The sequence below is a fragment of the Scardinius erythrophthalmus genome, assembly GCF_964197995.2.
Source record: "Scardinius erythrophthalmus genome assembly, chromosome: 23".
In the NCBI taxonomy this organism is placed as follows: domain Eukaryota; kingdom Metazoa; phylum Chordata; class Actinopteri; order Cypriniformes; family Leuciscidae; genus Scardinius; species Scardinius erythrophthalmus.
Genome location: NC_138243.1, coordinates 8,438,900 through 8,464,618, shown reverse-complemented (window position 1 = coordinate 8,464,618; position 25,719 = coordinate 8,438,900). Strand labels below are relative to the sequence as shown.

The 25,719-nt window shown below is 39.5% G+C and overlaps 1 protein-coding gene across 1 annotated transcript in view; it reads left to right on the top strand.

The window, feature by feature from the left end:
* Positions 1 to 10,597, top strand: part of ugcg (UDP-glucose ceramide glucosyltransferase) — a 30,025-nt gene extending 19,428 nt beyond the window's left edge. The window contains exons 4-9 of the mRNA XM_081354527.1: positions 394 to 495; positions 1,468 to 1,580; positions 2,127 to 2,305; positions 2,949 to 3,035; positions 5,983 to 6,169; positions 6,522 to 10,597. Of these exons, the coding sequence (XP_081210653.1) occupies positions 394 to 495; positions 1,468 to 1,580; positions 2,127 to 2,305; positions 2,949 to 3,035; positions 5,983 to 6,169; positions 6,522 to 6,692 (839 nt within the window). The 3' untranslated portion in view covers positions 6,693 to 10,597. The remainder of the gene's footprint in view (positions 1 to 393; positions 496 to 1,467; positions 1,581 to 2,126; positions 2,306 to 2,948; positions 3,036 to 5,982; positions 6,170 to 6,521) is intronic.
* Positions 10,598 to 25,719: the final 15,122 nt, after the last annotated feature.

The following is a 25,719-nucleotide window of genomic DNA, read 5'->3' as shown; positions in this document are numbered from 1 at the left end:
AAAACTTAAATTAAATTGAAAACTGAAAATATACAAATAAAGCTATAAATACTAAAACAGCACTCATATGAATTATGATCTCTATGGCAGAATTGATCTAGACCTGGGATAAAGATTGTTATAAAACTGCAGAATAATCATGTTTTTTATTCCTATAATATAATATTCATGTGGACTGGGAATCAGGATGTTGACCCTATCATAACTTAAGTGGTCCAAAAAAGATTTTTAAATGCCATTATACCATGAACACATCTGTGACTGACAGGAAAAAGAAACTTCAATTGATATTTTAAAATTGCCTCGTCAAATTTTATAATCGTTTTATTCAGTCATTTATAGCCCTAATGGAGGTCATTATTACTGACACTATATCTCTTTATTTTCTTTTAGGAGGAAAGAAAGTTGGCATCAATCCGAAAATAAATAACCTCATGCCAGCTTATGAAGGGGCAAGGTATGAACTCGTCTGGATCTGTGACAGTGGCATTCGAGGTAAGTTTATGATCTAAAATCCACTGCTTTAAATACAAGATCATTCAGATGAATAAAAAACAAAACCTCTTCAAAGTGTTTCAGTGAATAGAACATAAACTGTCTTTTGTAAAGTTGGCCTTAAAGGGATAGTTCACTTTGAAATAAAATTTTGGTATGTTTTAGCTTACCTCAAGGGCATCCAAGATGTAGGTGTCTTTGTTTCCACAGTAGTTTCAATTTGGATATTTTTAGGTCAAACCGTTCTTGTCTGTCAGTCATTTCATGCAGGTCTATGGTCACTGTCTCAAAGAGCATGCACAGAGAAGTCCAAATTAAAGCAATTCCCCATCGTCCAAATTAAACAATCCCCCATCGTAAGTACACATTGTTATCTCTTGAACACAGCCGCGTCCAAATGATCTGACGGCGCGGGCGGGTATAGATATATACATAGATGTCACCTTCGCTACTGCAGTTCATTGGAACGAAACCGTAGCCAAGGCGACATCTATGTATATATCTATACCCGCCCGCGCCGTCAGATCATTTGGACGCGGCTGTGTTCAAGAGATAACAACGATATAAATACTGTTCATTTTCACACACAAACCGCTCGTTTCGTGTCTTAGGCCATCAACGTGTACTTACGATGGGGAATTGTTTAATTTGGAGTCTGTGCATGCTCTTTGAGACAGTGACCATAGACCTGCATTATATGACTGACAGACAAGAACGGTTTGACCTAAAAATATCCAAATTGAAACTACTGCGGAAACAAAGACACCTACATCTTGGATGCCCTTGAGGTAAGCTAAAACATACCAAAATTTATTTTCAAAGTGAAATATCCCTTTAAGGGTGAATATTGTACAAAGATACAATTATTTACTATTACTTTAAAATAATAATAATGATTAATGAGCATGAATGTTTTGAAGAGATACACCCTTGAGGCGCTGTCAGTGCTGATCATGAACTAATATTCCACAGTGAAGCCAGACACACTCACTGATATGGCTAATCAGATGACGGAGAAGGTGGGACTGGTTCACGGCCTTCCTTACGTGGCAGACAGACAAGGATTTGCCGCCACATTGGAGCAGGTCAGAAGCCTTCACAACTGACCTTCCAAAAGTTTTGTCGGGATAGTGTTGAAGACCTTTGTCTTGCTTTGGTTTTATTAGACTGCTTGTGAACCGACATCATTGCTTATTGTACGTGTGTGTGTGTATATGAGGAAGGGCTGTGTTCTGTCCTGTCACACTGTAATAAAACTGCTGAGTTGTGGCTGTGTTGCCAGTAGAGACACCAAACTTGAAATGGGACACCGTATGGTGGAGCTCCTCTGTGCCTCTGGACTTTAAAGCTCTTTTGCCAAATTAATGCAATATTTAAATTCATTATTGCTTTATGAAGTTTTTTTTTTTTTAAGCTCAAAAGTAAATTCTCCTTATTAAATATCTCTGTCGATTATCGTTTAAAAAAACAGGCTTGAAGTCAATATTTGAACAGGTTAAATTGTCAGCCCTACAGATAAATAATTGCCAAACGTGTTTACATATGTAATGTGATTCTTAGTGCATCAAATCTTTAGAGATTAATTATGTGGAATATAAAATGTTAAACGTGTCCCATGTGAAATCCTGCAGGTTTATTTTGGAACGTCACATCCTCGTTCCTACATCTCAGCCAATGTGACGGGCATCAAGTGCGTCACCGGGATGTCTTGTCTCATGAGGAAGGACGTCCTGGACCAGGCCGGCGGGCTGATTGCGTTCGCTCAGTATATCGCTGAAGATTACTTCATGGCCAAGGCCATCGCAGACAGGTTTGCCAGACTGTTTAATCATCAGTACAGTGCTAATGGCTTACCCTCATGCATTTCCAAAACATTGACTTTATTTCTTCCACGACACACAAAAGATGTTTAGCAGAATGTTCACGCTGCTCTTTCCCATACAATGGAAGTGAATGGGGTCCAGGCTGTCAAACATCAAAAATGTATGATAAAACATCCATACAAAATGTATACTAATCTTCTGAAGCCATACGATAGCCTTGTGTGACTAAAGGCTCGATTAGTCAAGAGTGTCAATCATGAAACTGCTTCCATACATATTCAGTTATAATATTTAGGTTTTTACTCCATAATGGTTTCAGTTTTCAAAAAATGGCTTTGTTTTTATCTTTTTCATTAAGTGTATGCACAATTTTATGGTGCTTTAATAGGGCTATTTATAGCTTGAGAGACTGGTCTCCCTATGCTTTTATTGTGTGGGAAAAACATCTCACGGTCATATGGGTGTGGAACAACATGAGGGCGAGTAAATGATGACAAAACGTTTAGCTTTCAATGATCTATTCCTGTAGTGCGTGTTCAGAACTATATCTCTCATGCCGGCTTTTTGCCATCAGTCTCGGCAAAAATGCCCTTTATTTGCTGGTTCACTGATATGGTGTTTCTCTTGCAGAGGATGGAAATTTTCCATGGCAACGCAGGTAGCCATGCAGAATTCTGGCTCGTACTCCATCGCACAATTCCAGTCTCGCATGATCAGGTACGGCAGTTGTTCAATCAGCTTTTTATGTTCGCTAGTGAAACCAATCTGTTTTCCTGATGGGACCACCTCCAGGGTATTGATGAGACTGGGTTATTTCTGTTGTTGTTTGCAATTTTCAGATAGTTGCAGATGGATCCCCTGCCTATTTATATCACAGCATTGTTAGGATCAGGGCTTGACATCTTTTCTTCTCACCAGCCACTGTGACTAGTGGTTTTCCAAAGTTACCAGCCACTCAGCATTTTCACTGGCCACAATTTTGACATTGATACCATGGGGGAAAACTGCCATATAGATCTTTTTAACATTATCTCATAATTTGGCAGCAGATATATTAGGCTAGACCTGACGCACAGATCCATTATAATGTTACACATTCATTTTCTTTCTCAACTGTTTACTTTCACTTAAAACATAACGGTGTTCATGTGAAAATACTCGCCGAGACTGCCGTTTTGACATTATTTTGTGTGTATTTGACTGTTTAAGCAGCTAAAAAGAACTCAATTTAGCACTGAGAGTTGGCTTTATGTGCCACACTTTGAGTATGAGCACAAAATCTGCTTGAATAAGTAAAATTATGCGCTATACACGAAATTCAAGCCCTGTAACACCAACAATATTCATCCATAGCAAGTGAAACGAGTGAGTGAGGAGAGGCGGGTTTGTGTGTAACTCACTGTCGGAGAGATGAGAGAGAGAGAAAGCACAGCTAATATCGTGTATCTATTCTGGGAAAAAATTAGTATTGGAAGCATTTCAGATATTCCAGTATCGAAAAATCTGTTTTGTCAACACTACATTGCACTTTATTTCAGATGCCTTTTTACAATTAAAAAATATATAGGGTTTTTCACACTGTGCTTAACCCTGGTTATCGTCTTTCTAAACACTGCTTTTAACCCTGGGTAAAGGAATGTTTCACACTTGTAATTTAGAAGCGGGGTTAGCAACCGCTTTTTACCCGGGGTTATGAAAGCCTGCTCCGGAGCAGGGTTAGCACCACTTTTGCAGTGTTAACCCCGCATTGCTGTACCAAACTTGTACAGTGTGAAACGATGCAGTGTTAATGTTAAAAGTAGACCCTTAGCAACAGACAACCAATCTTTGTACAGTCATGGAAACAATGCACATATATAAAACCTGTAAATTAAAGGTCCCATGACATGAAATTTTCACTTTCTGAGGTTTTTTAACATTAATATGAGTTCCCCTAGCCTGTATATGGTCCCCAAGTTTCTAGAAATTTCAATCGCTGTAAATCGAGCTTTTGCTATCTTTCTCTGCCTCAATCGCTCAATCGCGCTGATCTTGAATCTCCTCCTTGTGACGTTATAAGGAGGAATGTTACCTCCCCTGTCTCTGCTTTGCCCGCCCAGAGAATATTTTCCGCCCATGAGAAAATGAGCTAGGAAGTAGGAACGCGCGCGCGCGATTTTAGTTTGTCCACGAGAGATATCATGGCTTTTGAGCGAGCGAAGCATAACAATTGCTCAATAATTGGATGTACAAATGAACACCGAAGAGTTAATACAGAGCTGGGCTTGCTGAACGTCTGAAACTAAAGTCTGGATCACTCTCTTTGGCTCAGCTACACACCTCGGAACAGTAAGTCAACTAATGATATATAAGTGTGTTGCTTTACTGCTTATGGTTGCCTAGACTGTTACACGTAGAATGTGGCTGTCACATTAGCTATGCAGCCATGCAGTTTATGTGTGTGAATACACACACTGTGACGCGAGTGTTGTACACTTCTTTGTTATTTGGATAGCTGCTAACCGTTTTCCTGTTGGTTATACGGCGCGCGCGATATCCGAATTTCAAGATCGCAGAGCTTGATGATGTAATTGTAATAAGATAAATACAGACGTTACAGATCTCTCATGAAAAGGCAACAGTAGGTTAGCGTTAGCTACATGATAATAACTGTAAACCATCCGAATAAAGTACCGTATCCAGACATAATATTTTAAACTAACCATTCGGAAATGTCCTGCTGGAACCGCTGAGTTGTTGCTTCTCCATCCGGATCAGATTCTGGGTCAAACTGAAATGCTTAAACGACTGCGTGTCCTCGTGCCATTGCTATATCCAACGTTAACATGCACGGACCGGTACCGTTGCGCAAGATGGTCAAGGCCACACCCACCCTCCACCTTGCGCCGCCTTTCTCCTCCTCATTAACATTTAAAGCTACAGACACCGAAACGGCCCGTCTGAAGGAAGCTCATTCTGGGACTGGCTTGTAGTGGCTATAATTCTGCACCGAGGCTGAATTTTTGAAAAGAGATTTCAGATACAGTACTAGGGACCACTAAGGCCTATATTAAAGCCTACAAAAAATAGCATGTCATGGGACCTTTAAACGTTTGAGAGGGAAAACGTCAAACGCAGACAGAAAACGTGACCATTTGAGTGAAGAAGAGACCGTTTCGTTCTTGTCTTATAGTCCGAAGTATCCATTCAGTATAAACTGGATAGTACAGTACAATTCTAGAGCTTTTATGTAAACAGGTCGTGTGCCGCGTTCATCCAAGCAATGACACTGACCCGGGAAATAAGAACGTTAACCCAGGGTTTAGGAATGTACAATGTGAAACCACAGCTTATTAATTGTTAACCAAGCAAGATAAACAAGGATTCAGCTTACCCGCGGTTTAGAATGACCCAGGGTTAACTTTTTCAAGTGTGAAAAGCCCTTATGTTATATATAAAATTCAACCCGCCAAAGTGGCGAGCAGGAGTGACTGCTGAAATCCAATGGCGAGTGTTTATGTCAAGCCCTGATTAGGATCATATCTTGAATGTTTTTATGTTATATGCTATCCAGTATCATTCATGATGTTTTGTTATGGCTTTAGATGGTATCATTTCCCATTTTGTGGTGTATAAAATCTGTTGAGCTTCTCATAAACATTTCATTGTCATCCACTGTTTATAGATGGGCCAAGCTCAGAATCAACATGCTGCCGGGCACCATCATTGAGCCCATCTCAGAGTGCTTTGTGGCGAGCCTTATCATCGGCTGGGCCGCGCACCATGTGTTCCGCTGGGACATCATGGTGTTTTTCCTGTGCCATTGTCTGGCCTGGTTCATTTCTGATTACATCCAGCTCAGAGGAGTACAGGTAAGACACCCCAAGTTCAGCACAACACACACACACAACAAATCTGCATTTCAGCTCTGGCTCTAATCTGGTGTAAAACAAGCATTTTTGATGATCCAATCAATTCCAAATGGATAAAATCAAGTCCTGGGTGTAAATCCCATCGCTAACCTCATTCCACTCAGAAATGTCACATTAGTGAGGAAACATTGGTTGTTCCTTCATTGGGTGGACTTTCCTTGGGAAGTTTATAAACAGACATGGTTTCCATTTTTAACAACCCTTACAAGTTGTTCCTCCCAGCCATTTTATATTAAATTGCCGCATTTGTCAGTCCTTTTTGTAATCGTCTTTCCACTCTCTTTCCTCAAAGGGCGGCCCTCCATCCTTCTCAAAGCTGGACTATGCGGTGGCCTGGTTCATCAGGGAGTCCATGACCATTCAGATTTTCTTGTCCGCTCTTTGGGACCCCACCATCAGCTGGAGGGCGGGACGCTACCGATTGCGTTGCGGAGGTACAGCAGAGGAAATCTTAGATGTTTAAACGGCACCGTGTGCCAAGGACTATGCACTGGTGTAAACAAGGAAACAGAACTTCGAGAAGACGTGGGCGCAGATGGACAAATGAACTGAAACTTGTTTTGTTTTTTTTTGTTCTGGGTTTTATTCCAACTTCTGATAGTTTTTATCCTGTGACTTTAGCAAGCTTGAATAGATTATTTATGTCCTCGGTGCTTTTTTGTTTTTCCTGTGAGGTCCCTTGACAATTTGAGACCTCGTTCTAGATGAGCCAAAAGTTATGAAGGGGTGAAGAAGAGAAAACTTACGGGGAAACGATGTCTGGCGGCACTTCAGCAGGCATCAGAACCCTGATGAAATCACATCTAAATTCAACTTTCTTTTTTTTAAGGTCCTTGCAACTTGTTTAGTGGTGGTTGAACAACTCTGTGTATTGCGACATATCCGTTTTATCATGTGTTTGGATGAACGGTACGGTTTTTAAACATTATATCAGCACGAAAGTGTGGTAGAGAATGACTGAAGCCTTTTAAAATGGCACTAGCGCATGAATGGATCACTTGCTTATCACAGTGTTGCTCCCAACATACAGCACTCTTGCCATATTTTATACATTTTTGGACTTTTGAATGCTCAAAACGGATCCACTCAGGTCCATTTTATGTTTACTGGACAGAGCAATATCTTCTGTAGAAGTTATACATAGGAAATTGTGGCAGAGGTTCGTATACTGTCGAACTATCCTGAAGCAACGCAACGCTTGTACAGTCTTTGCAGCCACCCTGCAGTATTCAGACAAGAGGTATAAAGAACTAGTTTGAGCCCAAGTTATCTTCAACATTATATTTGCCGATTTAATTGCATATCTTATGAAATTTAGTGCCATTTAAAGAGCAAATTGTTTTTAACGCTATAATTTTTGGTTTCTTCAAAGCCAACACCATGGTTTTTCTTCAAGGACTTCATCTTCCCGTGCTTCGTTCTCTGCACTATTTGCTCTCGTACCAGAATCAGGGTTTGCTAAAACGTTTCCTCCCGTGCCGCCGTTTGTTTGAGAAGCTCTGTCAGTATTTTCCTGCAAATGTTTGACTGGATATAAATGCTCAGATGTACCTCTAAACTGTCCGAACATTTCATCCGACGCCATTTCAGCGATCCAATTAAACCAAATTCTGTTGTGATTAAGAATTTGAGAAGTTCAAGTTTATATACACTGTTTGTTTGTTTTTTTGAGTTATTGTGCAAAATGATTGGCAAACATCTGCATTTACGCTCTGAGACATTTCAAAACATTGCAGTCGCACAGTGTGCCTTTTGGCTTTTTTAATTCCCCAACAACGTAAACTCCCTTATCTTCAACAAGTCAAACAGTATTCACGAAACAATTGACATTCTTCTCCGCCTTTTTCCTTGTATCTTGAGGAACTGCTTGTTTGTTTCGTACTGCCAGCACTTTGCTTTTAAACCGCTCTTTCTGCATTTTCCTCATTTCTTAACTGTCTTGCCTTCATGGCGCTGATTGTGACATACCCATGCCAGCACTGGCAGTATTGTTTGACAGATAATCTACTCATTTACCTGGACAGTTCAACCCTTATTATATTATATTATATCATATCAGCTGCCATTTAGGAAGTGCTTAACACTGTTTTAGCCCAATGCCAAACCCTCCATTGTTTGAGTTTTTGGTGCTGGTTTATTATTTCCAATTTGAATGCATTTGAGTTTGTTCTACTGAACACTTGAGCTGACTAATGAAAATATACTTAAACTTGTGTTTTGTGCATGAGGCCACAAAATGAATGCCATTTGTTCGTAACATTGCAGTTAAAGTATTAACAGTTAGCAATAACCATATACATTATAAACTGTTATACTGTATTCAGGCTGTGAAACAAAAGCAAGCATCCAAACCCATTTCTTTGTCCAGTTGTGGTATAATAAACATTTCAGATTTTGTTGACCGTTTCACATGAATTGTTCCTCATACAAATAATGGGCATCATTCATGAAACATGAACAAGTTTCGCGAAATTGTTGAAAAAAAAAAAAAGCATTCTTAAATTGTTACATCGAATTAATTTGTTAAACCGTTCTTGTGTAAATTGTTGCGTTAAATTTAATAATTTGTAAAACCGTTCTTCCGTAAATTGGAATTGGTTTAACAAATTATTCACTTGAAGGTGACAATTTATACGAGCGGTTTTATGAATTATTTCCAATTTAAGCAAGAAAGGTTTTACGAACTATTCCATGAATTGAATAATTTTGCAAAACAATTCTTGCGAATTGAATTCGTAGTTAAAACCATTTTTGTGCTACAATTTAATGCTTTTAGGAAAAGTTTTTACTTAGGAATGGTTTTATGATTAACAAAAATGAATTCTGCTCTTGAACAAGGCCCAATGTGGTGTTGATCTGCAGCATTGGTAAAACTGAATGTACGTTTGCATAAACATGTGACTTCACATGGTTTTTTTCAGTAACCACTTGAAATTCCACTGTAGAAACCATTACATTTTGTTTAGGGAAGGGGAAATCGGGCTTTTTCTGCAGCTATCCAACTTCTGCTCTTTACTTTCAACCATATGTGCTGGCTCTTATTTTATATATGTGAAAAATTGTGTCAAAAAAGTAACTTGTAAATTCACCTCATTTACGAAAAGTCTACAATGCACTGTAAATTTCCTGTTTAGACTTTTCCCTGGCTGTGAGAGAATGCGGAGTGTGTTTGCGGAAATATGCTGTTTATGGCCTTTTTTGATATGTCAATTCTGAAAGGATTGTATTATCGTAAAGTTCTGTGGGGAACTGGACCTTTTTTTTTTTTTTTTTTTTTCTCCATAAGTGTACAGTTGTATGTTTGTTGGATTAACATGTTTTGTAGAAGACTGGTGACCCGTATGGTGCCATGTGGGCATGAGAAGATGTGTAGGTGTTCTGCACTTGTCAACCTGAGTACCATTAGCTGTTTACTCACAACTACAGTCTAAAAAAGTGTGACGGTCTACATGAACTGTATTGGGTCAGAATTACAGGACCTGAAACAATATGGCTATGTTTCAAGACTTACTGGGCTGCCTTTTGAAACAGACAATTTGTGGTATGATTGAAACAACATTACTACATGTCACTCATCATCAGTCTTTACTACAGCCCTGGACTCATGGTTGAACAAGCGACCAAGCAAAACTACTGCTAAATGTCTACCATCAACGGTCATCAGAGTACAAAAAAAGTCTAGTTGTGATCCACCGCTTTTATTTTAAGTGCTGTAAGTTGACAAAAGAGCAAAGGAAAAAGCTTTTAACTTTTTTTTTTTTTTTTAAAGAGTATGTACAGTTTATTTATGAAGTTTGGTTGATAACCATAACTTACACTGCTTCTTGAGGCTTAATTTATCATCAAGTTGTACATTTTTGTTTTTCCATATGAGTTTGTTCTTTTTTTCTTCTGGCAGTGTAAAGGTATGGCTGGACAGACTTCAGTTTTTGAATATTTTGTGTTATTTTGTAGATGTCGTGTACTGTACTCTTGATGCTGAATGCGTAATCCACAGCTGGAAACTGTGTCATTACAGATAAATTAAAGCTTTATCAAGCAATATGAAAGTGCATGTTTCCTCTGTTTTTATACCTGAATCTCTTCTGTGTGATCCTCATTTCTACCTTTAGTGTTGTTTTAAGACACATGTCTGGTTTAAGGCCTGTTCTCACCAAGAACGATAACTATCAAGATAACCGTAACAATAACCATATTAGCGTCTCGTTCTGTTTATTCTAAGCGTGCTGCAGTTTTGTTTTCTGACGCTTTAAAAGCTCGAGCTCCTTACAGCAAGATGGATTCTGATTGGCTGCCAATGTTTTTATTATTCATCAGCTGGAAAAACCTGTTCTGAAACTGAATTAAATGATATTGTTTTGCTGTGCCATTATCATTCGAGTTGTGGTGTGAACTCTGTTATACTTTTATATTTAGAACTTATGAACTTTAGCTGCATTAGAAATACAATAGTTCTTTTCAAGCGGATGCAAGTTAGTTTCTTGTCCTCTTTCTGACTTCCTGTGTGTTTGAGTTTGTGTGCCACCATTCATGCACCATATCACATGTTTAAAACTGTAAAATGCAATATCACTCACAGGATCTAGGCATGACCCTAATACTTGGTATATCATTTGAAGTTAGAAGGAAACTGTCATTTTATAGACACTGAGCTGTGCTTTCTAAAACCCCTGACCTTAGAAATGAGGCATTTAGTGTTTAAAGGTCCCGTTCTTCATGATCCCATGTTTCAAACTTTAGTTAGTGTGTAATGTCGTTGTTAAGAGTATAAATAATATCTGTAAAATTATGAAGCTCAAAGTTCAATGCCAAGCGAGATATTTTATTTAACAGAAGTCGCCTACAGTAAATGGCCGGTTTGGACTACATCCCTCTACTTCCTTCTTTAATGACGTCACTAGAACAGTTTTTTGACTAACCTCCGCCCACAGGAATACACAAAAAAAGGGGGCGTGGTCTTGTTGCGCTCCCACGGAGAAGAGGAAGAGTTGCGTTTGTAGAGTGTGTTTGTCGCCATGTCGTCGAGATGCTGTTATTTTCATCCCGGAGTCCAATCACCTTTTTTTCGTCCTTCCCTGAGCGCATACATCTCCACGTTATGGTAAGAGGCGTGACCTTTCCAGGCGCTAAGCTGCTGTCGAATCACAACACAGGAACCGCTGGCACAATCAGAACTCGTTACGTATTTCTGAAGGAGGGACTTCATAGAACAAGGAAGTCATCAGCCCGTTCTTAGGACAGTGAAAACAGCGGTATACAGATAAGTAAATTGTGTGAAAAATACAGTTTTTTTTACACACGAAACATGAACACGTTATATTGCACACTGTAAACACAATCAAAGCTTCAAAAACACACGAAAAACGGGACCTTTAAATTGTCCTGCACTGTTACCCGAGTTAGATTGAAGGAGGGACCCGAGACCAGAATATCAGAGACTTTAGGGTTGATCAAGCAACCAGCTAGCAATGTGCTAAAACCCACACAGAACAGCTTAGCAATGATAAACATGAGGGGTGTAACAATACACTCATGTCATGATTTGGTTCGATGAACGATACTCTCATGATACTTTGAACAAAGTAGTTAAAATGGTGTTTTCCTAATTATTACTTGTATCACATAGGACAAACGGTGTTCATTAGAATGCTGTATTTGGTACATCAAGGGTGGACTTGGTTCTTCTCCCTCACACACAGTAATGGTGACACCAGAATGGAAGGGGTACTTCACTGTGGTAACATGGGCTTTCAATAAAACTTGGCTGCCTATACACAAAACAGAAAAAGCTGGAAAACCTTACCCTTAATGCACTGGGCATATTGCCATCCAAGGCCACTCCCACTAGTCTACTATGGATACACTTACCAGAGTCAAATACTGCCTTGCTTTAGTAGGAAATACTTCTAAGCAAACTTTTAGTCATAATGGTGTCGACTTGTATTGTTCCCCGGTGCAAGAATTCAAAAAATAAATGTTCAGCTTTTGGTTTCCAATGAAGGATCCAGTGCATTTAAGGCAGCGGCTAAAGCAGCAAAGAACTGTAAATATGGAGACAACACCACAATGGGGAAAAAAGCATTTGAACCGTAGAGTATGGATCAAAATTGTATGATATTTCAACGCATTCTCATCCTTGGGCGTCATATACTGACGCTTTTGACATTTCGTCTACATCGGACGCACATGGCACCCTTTAGCGTCAATATGAGACGCACAGAGCTTTGTTCGGTTATGGGTAGGTTTAGGTCTGGGGTAGGGTTAGGGTTAGACCGCTAGGAGGCGCCTTCTGGCCCATTTTCTATCTGCGTCTCATATTGACGCTAAAGGGTGCCATGTGCGTCCGATGTCGACGAAATGTCAAAAGCGTCAATATATGACGCCCTAGGATGAGAACGGGCTGGATATTTCTGTCAAAAGGTAGGATCTGTTCAGAATTATTAGTTTTTGTTTTATTTGTAGTAAAACCATGGTTCATTTTCATAAGGGATTTGATCAGGGGTAGTTCGCCAAAACGGAAACGTTTATTTTAAAAAAAAATTGAGAATACACTGAGAAGTCAGTGTTTTAAACCCTTCTGACTTTCATTGCATGAACAAAACAGTTCTTCAAAATGTCTTATGTTGTGTTCAACAGAAAAAACCCAGATAGCAAACGACATCTGGCCCAGTTGTGGCACACATCTTCCACATTCTTCTGACCCACATACCGCATGAAATGACGGCGATTACACAACCTGACTGTGGCTGGCATCCGGGCCAACTGTGGCACATGTGGCTCAGTTCTGGCCAATGTCACATGGGCCACATACAGCAAGACACAACTCGCACTAAAACCGGCTTGATGTGTGTGGGCCAGATACGGCTCATGTGACCTTTGCCGAACTGAGCCATATGTGCCATAGTTTCCCCGGATAAGAAGAGATAAGTCCATCTAAGAAAAGTTAAACAGGTTTGGAATGTACATGGTGTGTTTTAGTAGGAATTTGGTTGGTATTTTCAATTACATAATTTCCTGTTGATCCCATCACTTTTTGATTTCAGTCAGCCGTTCAGACCAGTAGTTTCAGTGCGTATCTTTGTAAATAATGGCATTACAGCAGGCATGACAGTGCGCTGCAGATCAGTGCTCTGTTTGCTGAGCTGTGTGAGTCACTCCAGATTATGTGCACTACTCTCGCTCAGCACTATAACTCTATCATTACCAACCATCTGGTCTCCCAGTCCTGTGTCACTGTGTTTTACTGACCCAAAAGCACAAATATTCCCGCATCCTGAGGCCAGAGCTTTGTTTATAGTCCATGTCCTGCTGTTGTGTTATCTGGTGTGTGTTCTTGCATGCAGGAGGCCTGTCAGTGCTTATCTCAGCTCTCTGTTGGATAGCAGCCCATTATTAGGGGAGCAGGGCATGGATGGAGATCTGGCGCCACAAGATGCCATCTTGTTGAAAACTTGCTGAGCTCAATGCTATTCCCTGTAGGCATTGCTAACACAATTTTAATATGTAAGGCTCATTTAAAGATTATCCGTAGAGCGTTTTCTCTGTTCAAATTATGCAAATAGGTGCATTATACATGGCATTGTTCTACAGCTGTAAAGATTTAGGTTTATAGAGAGCTGATTAGTATTTATTATTTTACAAGCATGTGTAATAATTTGCATTAGGGATTCTGAAAAACTCCCATCCAAATGTAAATATGAATAGTAATATTAACACAAAGCACAAACAAACAAGCACATAAAATTCCCAAATGAGTCCAATAATATACTGGGTGGTCTAGATAGAATGAGTTTATTTTTAGTAAAACTATATGCCTGTAAGTTCTACAGTAAATGGTGAACTAATAAGCAACCCAGACAGCAACAAAGTGTCGGCCCACATCTGGTAAGTGTGAAATCCACTTGTACCAGATGTGGGCCGGATCTGGGCCGACGCTAGGTTGCTGTCTTGGAATTTTTTTCAACTCATGCAACAAGTTCACTTTGAATGGCTTTTATTGTTATGAGACAGACACAGTCTCCTTAAAGGGCACCTATTATGCCCCTTTTTACAAGATGTAATATTGGTCTTGGGTGTCCCCAGAATGTATTTGTGAAGTTTCAGCACAAAATACCCCACAGTGAATTTATTATAACCATTTGAAAATGTCATTTTTGGGGCCTGTTTTAAAAAGTTTTGTTGTGTACTACCTTAAATGTAAATGAGCTGCATAATCCCCGCCCTGCTGGACCCAGATGATGAAGAGAGTCCGGCACAGAATAAACACAAATGAGAATGGACCAGGGCGTCTCGGAATGGTTATTTGATACATTTATGTACTTACAAAGTTTTAATCGCGTCCCCTTTTGCAATTATGGATGTGCACACACACACACACACACACACACACACACACACACACACACACACACACACACACACACACACACACAAACAAATTGTGATAACTTTCGCGCAATTTTTTGAAACTAACTTACACACACGCTTATGTGGCAAATATGAGAAGATGGTTACAGAACCAGAAAACATATGCTGCAGGGAGATAGACGTTTATATACTGTCTATGGAGATAGAGGTATTCATTTTACATTTGTTATTGCTGCAAAAAATAATGTACGTGACATAAAACTGTCTGACGTTGTTTGTTGAGACATCCTATGACGACGACAATAAATAGCTTTAGACGCATTTGTTGTTGAACTGGCTGACATCGATTGAAATGACTATTTGCTCAAAAATAATAAAATACACTTACTTCTTCTGGAGGTGACGTTGGATCGCGAACTGTAGGCAACGATCCACACTTGATGATTAACTTTGACCCTCGTTCACTAAACAGTCAGTCAGAAAATGATTCTTATATTTAGGAAGTTTAAGTGGTGCCTTTTCTTCATAAATAAAATCCATCCGCTGCGTTTTCAGTGGCTCTGATGTCAGTGAAGACTACTATGTCCATTCTTACATCCCACAACAGAACACCTACACTTCTTAGGAGACATTACCGGCTGTCGTTGAAACAATGGAGGATGCAGATCACCGAGGGCGGGGTCTATGCCAAAACCAGACTGTCAATCAAACACGTCGATGGGGCTTAGCGCAATTCTACGTCACAGTGAGGGAAATCTGAGAACAGGGCGTTCTGAGACAGTGCTTATGATTTATTGAGATAGTAAAAAAACTACTGGGTGGATTTTTATCATTCTAGGGTGGTTTTGCTCACACGATGCCAACACACATTTATGTTCAAAGTGAATTTTGCATAATAGGTGCCCTTTAATCATTTAGTCAGTGTGCAAATTAAACATTAAAAAAAGACAGTCTGTGTTTTGAATCTGTCGCAGTCACAAAAAAAGAAAAAGTAAAAGTTGGCACACCACGGCACCAAAATAGAAAACATATTTGTTGCATGTTCTTGCCAAATGTGACGTTTCAAACCATGTTGTTCTTCATCAGACAAAGAAATCTAAAAGATTGTACACTATTACCGTGGTGTTTATATGCATTTTAAGGCGTTAAGAATGGCTGTCACAACATTGGTAGGGTGTTTTAGGTGGCTGCAATGCAGTTGCTAAGGCATTGTCAGTGGTTGTTACCCCATTGGTAGGGTGTTGGTGGGCAATTGCTTAGTTGTTTTACATTGTGTTGCTATGCATTTTTTAGACCTTCTGAATGGTTACCACATTCATAGAGTGTTTTAGGTGTTAGCTAGACAAGCCATGCAGACAGTTTGTTCTGAATGATTATTATTGCACTGCTGGATTATGTAGTTGTTAAGGTGTTTTGAATGGTAGGCCATTGCTATGCAGTTGTTGTTCTGAATGGCAGTTATTGCACTATTAAGATGTTGCTTAGCAGTTATGAGGTAGTAGGGTGTTCTGGATGGCTGCTTATAAGCCCAAAAGAGTCCCGCCCTTAGTTTCTGTGAAATCTGCTCTCCAGAAATGGCTCGAGTCCTCGTTCAACCATTGTTGGCTAGTAGGCGTGTAGTGTTTCAGTTGTACAACATTTTTTCCTACATATTTATCATCTCCATTAATAGGCTTACTCATTCTGGTGTCAAGGCAGTTATGTTTGTCCCCATGAATAAACACTTCAGATCACTGACAGAAAGCCAACAATTACAATGGCCACCCTCAGTTATTCAATAACCAAAGTCATCTAAGATTTCTATAAATAACTCAAAAGATGATTCTGCTGAAAGCGGTCCACTATGCTTTTCATTAGGTCCAAACTCCAGTGAATCTAGAATGCACCTAACCCAATAGCTAACTAAGGCTAAAAAAAACTACATGTTATCTTAAGGGCTTTGGTCATGTAATTTATCTCTAAATACATCTGAGGGTGTGTAATTGTTCACTAAACAGGTTATTGCATAATTTACTGAGAGCTGGCAAACATAAAGACAGAACAACTCTCTTCTTAGAATCGGCCCAGTAGTTAAACACACCCGGTCTTAACTGATTTTTAATAGAAAGTAGCTGTTTTGCGACTCTCTATCAGTATACTAGATTATGGATATACGAGTTGTTGTTACAGTATTGCAGAAGCAGTGGCGTCTGTAAGTGTCCCGAGTCTCTGGGTCGGTGCCAGGGCTCAGAGAGGCGCTGGTCAAACTGAAGTGCTGGAGTACAGCTCTGCCGCTGCTCGAAAGCTTCCTCTCCCCATGAATGCTTCTGTTTGTTGGACTCGTCCCATCATCCAATCAACACACTCTTAAGATTAAGGGACATGATCCAGAAAACCCCAGCTGCTCTCTGGCTAAGAAATCTACTGTCTAACTCCGAGCGGAAGAGGAGTTTTGCAACATTTATCCCATCTAACCCCCTACATTTTTATGTAGCAATGTACTATAGTAATCAATCAATCAATCAATCAATCAATTATATCTGTTGTACAAAAATATCTATCTATCTATCATACATAAAGAAAGATCCATCCAGTCTGTCTTACTGTCTGTCTGTCATACAGAAAGAAATCTCTGCTTGTCTGCCTGTCAGCAATTCTGAAATATTGTCAGGTCTTCAATTGAGTATGTGTCACAAGTATTAATGTGACCAACGATTCACTCGTGTTCAATGACAGACATGTGTGCCAAAGCATAAACCTCCATCATTAGCTGCTCTTCCTGAGTCGCTGGGTTAAATTACATTCCAGAAGGTTGGATCAGTTTTCACAGACACTGAGTGTTTGGAGCCCTTGTGCTGGGGTAGGTCTCATTTCAAACCAATTTCTCCTTACCCACACACCCTTGAAATACAGACCAGTTAATTAACAGCGGCATATCAGTGGCACACTAGTGCAACGTCACCTCCAGCAGAAACACTCCACATTCAAGGGCTTCTTGTGAGTTACAGGGAGAAGCATTGATTTATAGCATTAATGTGTTAAAGAGCGTTTCTGGCATGTTTCACTCTCCATTGACAGAGGGCAAAATGCTTTAATGATTTGTGATATTTTATGCAAACGCATATTAATGTGCCAAAACTTGATCTATTCTAAGCTTTCAAAGGAAGCTCTAAAATCTGTAGCAGAGCACACAGAGAGTCATTCACTCCTCTCATTTACGGATGTAAATGTGCATGTCTGGTTTCCACTGATGCGAAAGTATGCCACAAATGCTTTGGAGTACTTGTGTAATGTGAATGAATGGGGTTTTGGGTCTGACTGAGGGATGACTTTCACATGATGTCTTAGAGCTTATGGAGGTCATGGGACGTATAGTACTAGTAGGTTTCCCCTGCCTGTTACCAGAATAAAAATGTAAGAAATCCAGGCCTCAAGCTCACATGTCGCCTTAGCTACATTGGTATGAGGATTAACCCTATTTTTGCAAGGTAAAGCAATGGCTAAGTTTGGAATAGCTTGCTTCCATACTACTCTTACTTTGTATGTATACCTGTAAAAAGCATGCAAATTTTCGTTATGGTTGGAATAACACAGATGGCCTACGACATGTGCACAATATGTTGTGCTAAAGTTCACCTTCCATTTCCAGTGTGAGGGATGAACTGACGGTAATATCAGCACTGTGATTTTTGTTTCCTTTTTGATGGGATACACAATAATTCAAATTTGGATTAAAAATATAGAATAACCATTAGTCATGCCACTTGCTGAATAAAACATGAATGCAACATAATGAAGTCATGGGACTACAATGTGGCATACTTTTGCTGCTACTACTACTGTTGCATAACGCAGTGTGGAGGGCCCATGAATGGGTGGTTTTACCTTTGCTGTGGGTGGAAGTGGGTAACAAGAAAGAAGTCAACAATTAAGTTATTCAATTAAATATTGTGCCTTGTTAGGTTTCCAGAGTTTAACTGTTATGTGTTGTTACGCATATGTTTAAATATGTTGTTAGGCTTCATTAGTTGTGATGTTTTATAAGGCTAATTAAAAGCTGGCCGAATGTGTTTGTCGTTTGTTGCTAGCATTACTTTATCCTATGGTCAGATTAAATAAATGCAATGTTTTATCTCTGTTATTCTGAATGTTTGGCATAGCCCTAGTTTTTTTGTAATTTTTTCACAATTTCTACAAGCTGTAAGAATGTGTGCGGGTGCGGGCGGTAGTGATCAGAATCTCAGCGGAAGCAGTGGTTCTCACCTGGTTTGGCCGTGGAAACCACATTTTCTTATGGTTATTAAGCCGCGACCCAAATATTTAATAATTTGAACAAAGCAAATTTATTTTGTTGAGACACACAAGTACCATCCCTTATTACTTAACATACATATAAATTGTAAGAATATCACTAACACTGATGAATAACAGTATAAGGTAATGCAATACATTATTAAATAGCAGTCCCAAACAAGTTTTTGTTAATACAATATAGTTAGTAAATTGGTATAAGCTAAGCCTACCAGTCATTTAAAAATATACAAAATAACACAAAGTGAAAATAAAGTGGTATTTTAGTTTAAGGTTACGGAAACTACAGTTACTATGGTAAATACACTATAATCAAGCGTAGCGTCAGTTCTGGCAGGTCACGTTAGTCAAGCTCGCACCAGCTGACTCTCAGCTGATCCACGTCTACCTATAGGAATACGACGCCTATCACTGTATATAAGCTCCTTCAGTATTATCAGCTACTATTATCAGCGTTTCTCAGGAGCTAATTACCCTCCTCCATCCCCAGCTCCTCCTGTCGTCAGTCAGGATTTGGCATTCTGATTCCCCTTGAATCAGACTAAAATTCTCTAATTATGTTGTACTTTCAAATTAATTGATATCTGCAATACATTCTGTTCTGTTTACCCTAAGAGGGGTTATTGCTGCTCTCCCTGCTAGGCTGTCTGCACTTCTTGCCCAGAACAGAACCATACCGCCAATCCAAACTGTATGCTAACTGTCAATCATATTTGATGATAGTGGTCCTGACAGAACTAACATGAACTGTTCCCTTTCGAGGTCGATCTATCGACATTGTGTCGAAAGCTGACGTGTTAGAGAAATTATCTGTAAGGCAGGGGACCTCGCCCTTCGCTCTGCTAACAAGGTCACCCCAGGAGTTGGACAGAGAATGGGCAGACGGGTGGAGCCACAGCGGCATCTTTGGCTCACCTTGACAGACATCAGACAGACATCTTGTTAAATGACAAGTTGCCGCTGTTCAACGCCCCCGTAAGCCCCAGAGGCCTTTTCGGAGAAGCCTGCAGATGGCCAGAATCAGTCCAGGATGATGACTCACTTCGGCCCCCCTTAGGCACGCTCCAGGTCATCCTCTGCGCAGCGGTCAGCCACACACACCACCCCCCCGTCCCAAGCGCAGGGGCGCGATCCAAAGCCTCCAGTGCAACAGAAGCCCAACAGGAAACACTGTTTCCCCATGAAGCAAGGTCACCATCCGTTCGGACGCCCAGCAGAATCTAAGCCAAGTTCCTGTCCTGTCGGCCAGAAGCGAGTTTGTTCTGCAGTCTCTAAAAAGAGTTCAAGTTCTTTCACCAGCCCCCCTGCCGGTTGCGGTGGGCAAAGTAAAATGTTTGTATGTTGTGTTGCCACACTTGCAGAGCGCGAGCTCTGTGCAGTTCAGAATGAAGGACGAGAACGTTCCTGTGGTCCAAGTCTCTCGCCCAGTCTATGTTGAGTGGCGCATCGCCACCGGCTGGCACACAGTCCCGACAACAACAGTCTCCGCTTCAACCCCCGTCCCGAGGTGCTGGAGAGCCACAAACACAAACTTCTGTCTGTGAATATGCAGAAGAGCATGCAGTTTAATGAGCTACCATTGGATGGCTGAGAGACTTGTCACCACGCTCCTCTTCAGCGAGTGGTTTCGACTAGGACGTATAGCCGAAAATGTGTTTGTAAGCGTTTCATGTAAGGATAGAGCCTTACTGCCTTTCTCTTCGTGTGCTTGAGCAAACCACATTCACTTGCGGCTCGCTTGGTGTGTAATTACAGGGCTCCAGCAGAAAGCTGCCTACCCCTCTGTTGTGCTTTCTATTGCATCATAAACTCATGATTGTATATAATAATCAGAGCTGATTATATATTTGTTATATTTGTATATTGTTATATTTGTTAACTAGCTTGCCAAAGCTGTTTATGTAATAAGCACACCAATTATATTATTGTTGTTTCAATCACCTCCCCACACTGTAATGCCGTGACTTTGGCACTGTGTTGGGCGGTGCTGAAGGCGCGGGCGCCATCTTGGCCGGCTGCCAACTGACTGGTTGAGTGTTTCAACTAGGTCCCGTAGTTAATCTGGGAAAGGCGTGGCAGTTGCTTACTGCTCACACTCATCGTGGTCATGGGCTAAGTACATTCACTCCCATTCAACTCTTTCTATTAGATTTGAGCTAGAGTTTTAGTGCTCTTGTTTTTACACTGCTGGGATTTTATACGTTCCCCAATGCGTCAGCTTTCGACACAATGTCGAGAGACCGACCTCAAAAGGGAACGTCTAAGAGGAGGGAATGAGACATTGTGTAAGCTGCCGTGTAAAAACAAGTGTGCCGCACAAGTCCTGAAAAGGTAATCCAAAACGTCTCGATCGCCCCTGGTGGCTGGATGCAGTATAGCTCATAAACCCCGCCCTATCCATGAAATTTTATGGGACGTGAGACAAACTAAACAATCAAATTACACGTCAAATAAACTTTTTTCCAAAGATGGCTTGTCATTTTATCAACTAAGTTTTAAATAAGTTTGGTTTTAGTTAGTTATTTGATGTTATAAAAATGGGAGTGTGGCATCATGATTGACAGCTGTGATTGACAGTAGTGACTGAGACTTTCTTTCGGGATTTTCGAGAGGAGATTGGAGCTTTAATTTTAATTTCTACATTTCCATAACTTTATTTCACACCAACAGAATGAGTTGTTCAGCAGTAAACTGTACTAACCGATTCTGCGGGAGTGTGCAGCGGGCGGGACCTTGAAACCACGACTCCACTTCACACTCACTACTGCGCAGACTCAGGCTCTGAGTCTGTAATCAGCGCAAGATGTCGGCGCCATATTGGGACATCGTCATTCTTCTTTTTTTACAGTCTATGGTAAGTCAAGAAAGTATGGTTTTGTATGCTATCGCTCAGTCAGAAGATCCAAAGACACTAGTGCTCTGTGCAGACTTACAGCGGCCGGGCCTCCCCGCGTTTGAGCGCCATTGGCTATTGCAGGTGAAATAGTGTGATTCAATCAGGCTTCAACATTTCAGAGAATGGGAGTTTTCCCAAAGTGTTAGCTTTCGACGCAATGTTTTGTTCCCTCCTCTCACTGAATCATGGTTACATGAGTAACCCGTGACTTTAATAACGCATGGACACTGATCCTGATGAATAGAATGAACAAGCAAATCCTTTCCAGTAAATACGTACCATTTACATAATTTATTGGCTGCATGCTCGTAATTTAATCAGCTCTTTATATATAGTGAAGTGATATACAGCACGCGCCTCCACATTTGCGCATGTCGCGATCACAGTATAATATCTGACAGGACAAGAACATTTTATGAGGTGAGAGACTATTAATTTTGTAACAAGTAGAGAAAATAATGTTATAATAATTTCACTGACAACATCTCAACTAACCGCAGATTCGGAATCAGGACCGAGCGTTTTTTCTTAGACACACTTTACTTAAACTGCGTCTGACAGAAGACTCAACAGCGTTCACGCATGTCTTTCAAAATAAAAGTCTTGCATCAGAAGAACATTTAGAATTACGGTTTTTGTTGTTGTTGTGTTGTTGTTTCTTTTGTGTCGCCCCACCAGTTAAGAAACACTGCCATTATGGATACTTTTCACATAATTTTATTATTTATAAAAATAAAAATAAAAAGTTTATATGCATTAAATATTCCATCCAAGTATCCAAATTCCGTCCAAATTCCTTTATGAATTGTTCTCATTTTTTTCTCGTGTCATATTCTGTCTGCACTTTTTAGACTGTACATGTTTAGATAAGGGCAGGTGAGGCTTTAGACAGAGACAGAGGTAATGTAATCTGGGTGTGGCATCCATCTTTCGCACACACACACACATAGAGGTATCTTTGTCTCATCTAGCGACTGTCTCCAGTGGGGAGTGAGAAATCTGAGATGGCATGCGTGTATGTGTTGGATGCTGGCAGTCCCACTGAGCCATCTGCTGTAGCAATGTGTCACTGTAATTAAGGCTGGATGGCTTGTGTCAGATACGACTGCTCCTTTACAGCTCGTGTCTCAACTGAACAACGGATGACTGACGGCTGCACACACACACACTTCTGGCCAGTGAGCTGAAGGATCTCATTGCAGGCAGAATCATTACTCCTCTTATTATGAATTATCGCATCAGTAGATGTTAATGGTGGACTCAGAGTGCTTCATTCACCCATTAACACTGTCACATCGAAGGACACCCACAGATCACCTATTTGTCATGATACTCACCTTTTTACACAAAAGGAGAAGTTTAGAAGAATGCCTTAGCCGCTCTTTTCCATACAATGAAAGTGGATGGTGCTTCCAAGCTTTAAGAAGAACAAAAAACAGCCATATCATAACAGTAACAATATAGGTTATTATATTTGATGAATCAGAAAAAGAAAAAAATTATTAAATCTCTTGCTTATGTTTTATCATGAACTTAAATATAATAATCAAATGTAATCATCATATTTTAAGAAATCATCATTATCATGCTGTTGATGTGTTTCTCATTACTATCATTTTGAAGTGCTTACCATTATCATCATTTGAAATGTATGTTTAATACTTTTATTAATCTTTATGCCTCAAACGTAGCTGATTGACTTAGGGTGAATTTTTGTACTTGCTGTTTAGATGAGGGCAAAAGTCTATACGTTTCCGATGTACAGACCACAGATGCTTGAATGTCTCAGAATAAAGTGGTAAACCAATGTTATCTTGGCTAAACATCTTGCAGTGTACGAGCTAACACCTCAGAGTGTGAAAACATGAAAACCTATACGTTTGTGTCTTGTGTGTCTGCTTCAATGCGATATACTATGAAAATTAAATTCCAATTCAATTCAATTCCGAATGCTCTGATCCGATAACTGTATAATAGGGATATCAATTTCTGTACAGGTCAGTCTATACCTTGGACTCCTTCGCAACCTGTCTTTTCAAAGAAAGATCTCACAACCAACTTTAATTATCTTTAGGCTAAGCATATTATACTCAGAGTGTTTTAATTATATTTTACTTATAATTGATTTTAATTGTTTATTTATGTTTATTAATTAAACTTTTAATCCTGATTATGGATGAATTAATTTTACTCTTCATTTATTATTTGATTGTCTGCTGTTAAGAAATCAAATTTGACTTAATCATCTGACTGGATCTCCTCCATGCATCAATATACATGTATATATAATAAAAATGGAAAGAATATCATGGAGAGGAGCCCTGCGGATCCCCGGATTATGTGTCAAGATCAATATATTATTTTCTGGACCACATGACTTTTATTTGGTGGATCGATCTTTTTTAAATTTTTAATTTAATTTTAATTATTTTTATTACATATGTATTTTTATTTAAATATTAATTTATTAATTAAACATTACATTTTGTTAAAATATTTTTAAATACACGATTTGAAAAAAGGTCTCAAAAATACAGTAAAACAGTAATATGAAATATTTTCTATTTAAAATATAATTTATGTAAAGTTGTATATTCAGCATCATTACTCATCTTCAGAGTCACATGATCCTTCAGAAATAAATCTAATATGTTGATTTGCTGCTCATGAAACATTTCTGATTATTATCAATGCTGGAAACAGTTCTGCTGCTATTTAATATTTCTGTGGAACCGTTCAAAGTTGTAATAATAAAAAAAGATCTCACTGACCACAAACTTTCGAATGGTTGAATAGTTGTTTTTATAACATATTATGTAAAAAAATAATAATAATCATAATTGATTATATTTTACAAATGTCAGGGACGAACTGGACTGAGATGATATAGACAGTATATTTGAGATGGTATATTTATTTTGTAGGCGCCATACATCATGTTTGCTACTTTATCAACTGGTAAGCCGTCCTGGCAGAGATGGAGGAGGCCAATTTTGAGAAAATTAATCTTAAAGGAAATGAAGCTGTGAGCTTTTATTTGAGCTTTTATTGAAGCATTCATTAGAGAAGGTCTATCTAGTTTCTCTCATCTTTCGGCAGTTAATTTCTGCTGATGTGGAAAATTACTAGCCTATATGTCATCCGTAATACATTATGAAGAAGGGTCTTTAAATGAGCATATGAAAAAAATCATATTTGACTCTTGTACTCAGTGTAGCCTTCTGTATGAGTAGTAGGCTACTAACCGGTTTTAACTGTGCTAGCATATTAATAGCTTAAGGCTCCTTTTAAAAGCCATGAGCATTCTTTAAATATCAAGGAAGGTACAGTATGTTTTATCTAAAGGCTGTTTATCGCATTTCTGCAGGTCGTTTTGACATTTAAGTTTAAGCTGACATCATCATATTCAATATTGTAGGTAAGCTAATCCTGTGAGAAACCAATGCAATTAGTGTAGCGCAGCATTTAACTGAATTTTCAGATATACCAAATACAATTTTGTGCAAATGCAAAGATGTAATTTTGAATAAATTATTTTATGTATATTTTATTCATATACATTTTAACTAGCTGGAATTAACTTTGTGTGTGTGCGTGCGTGTGCTGCCCTCTAGTGGTCTAATGCAGTGGTTCCCAAACCTGTCCTGAAGGCCCCCCAACACTGCAAGTTTTCTTTGTCTCCCTACTCAAACACACCTGATTCAACTCATCAGCTCATTATCACATGGGTTAATTGAGCTGATGAGTTGAATCAGGTGTGTTTGATTAGGGAGACAACGAAAATGTGCAGTGTTGGGGGGCCTTCAGGACAGGTTTGGGAACCACTGGTCTAATGAAACGTTTATTCATAACGTGACATGAGTGGTTAAAAGAGGATCTTGTACATACCTGTCCCGTTTTCCCCGGGAGTCTCCCGTATTTCACACCCATCTCCCGC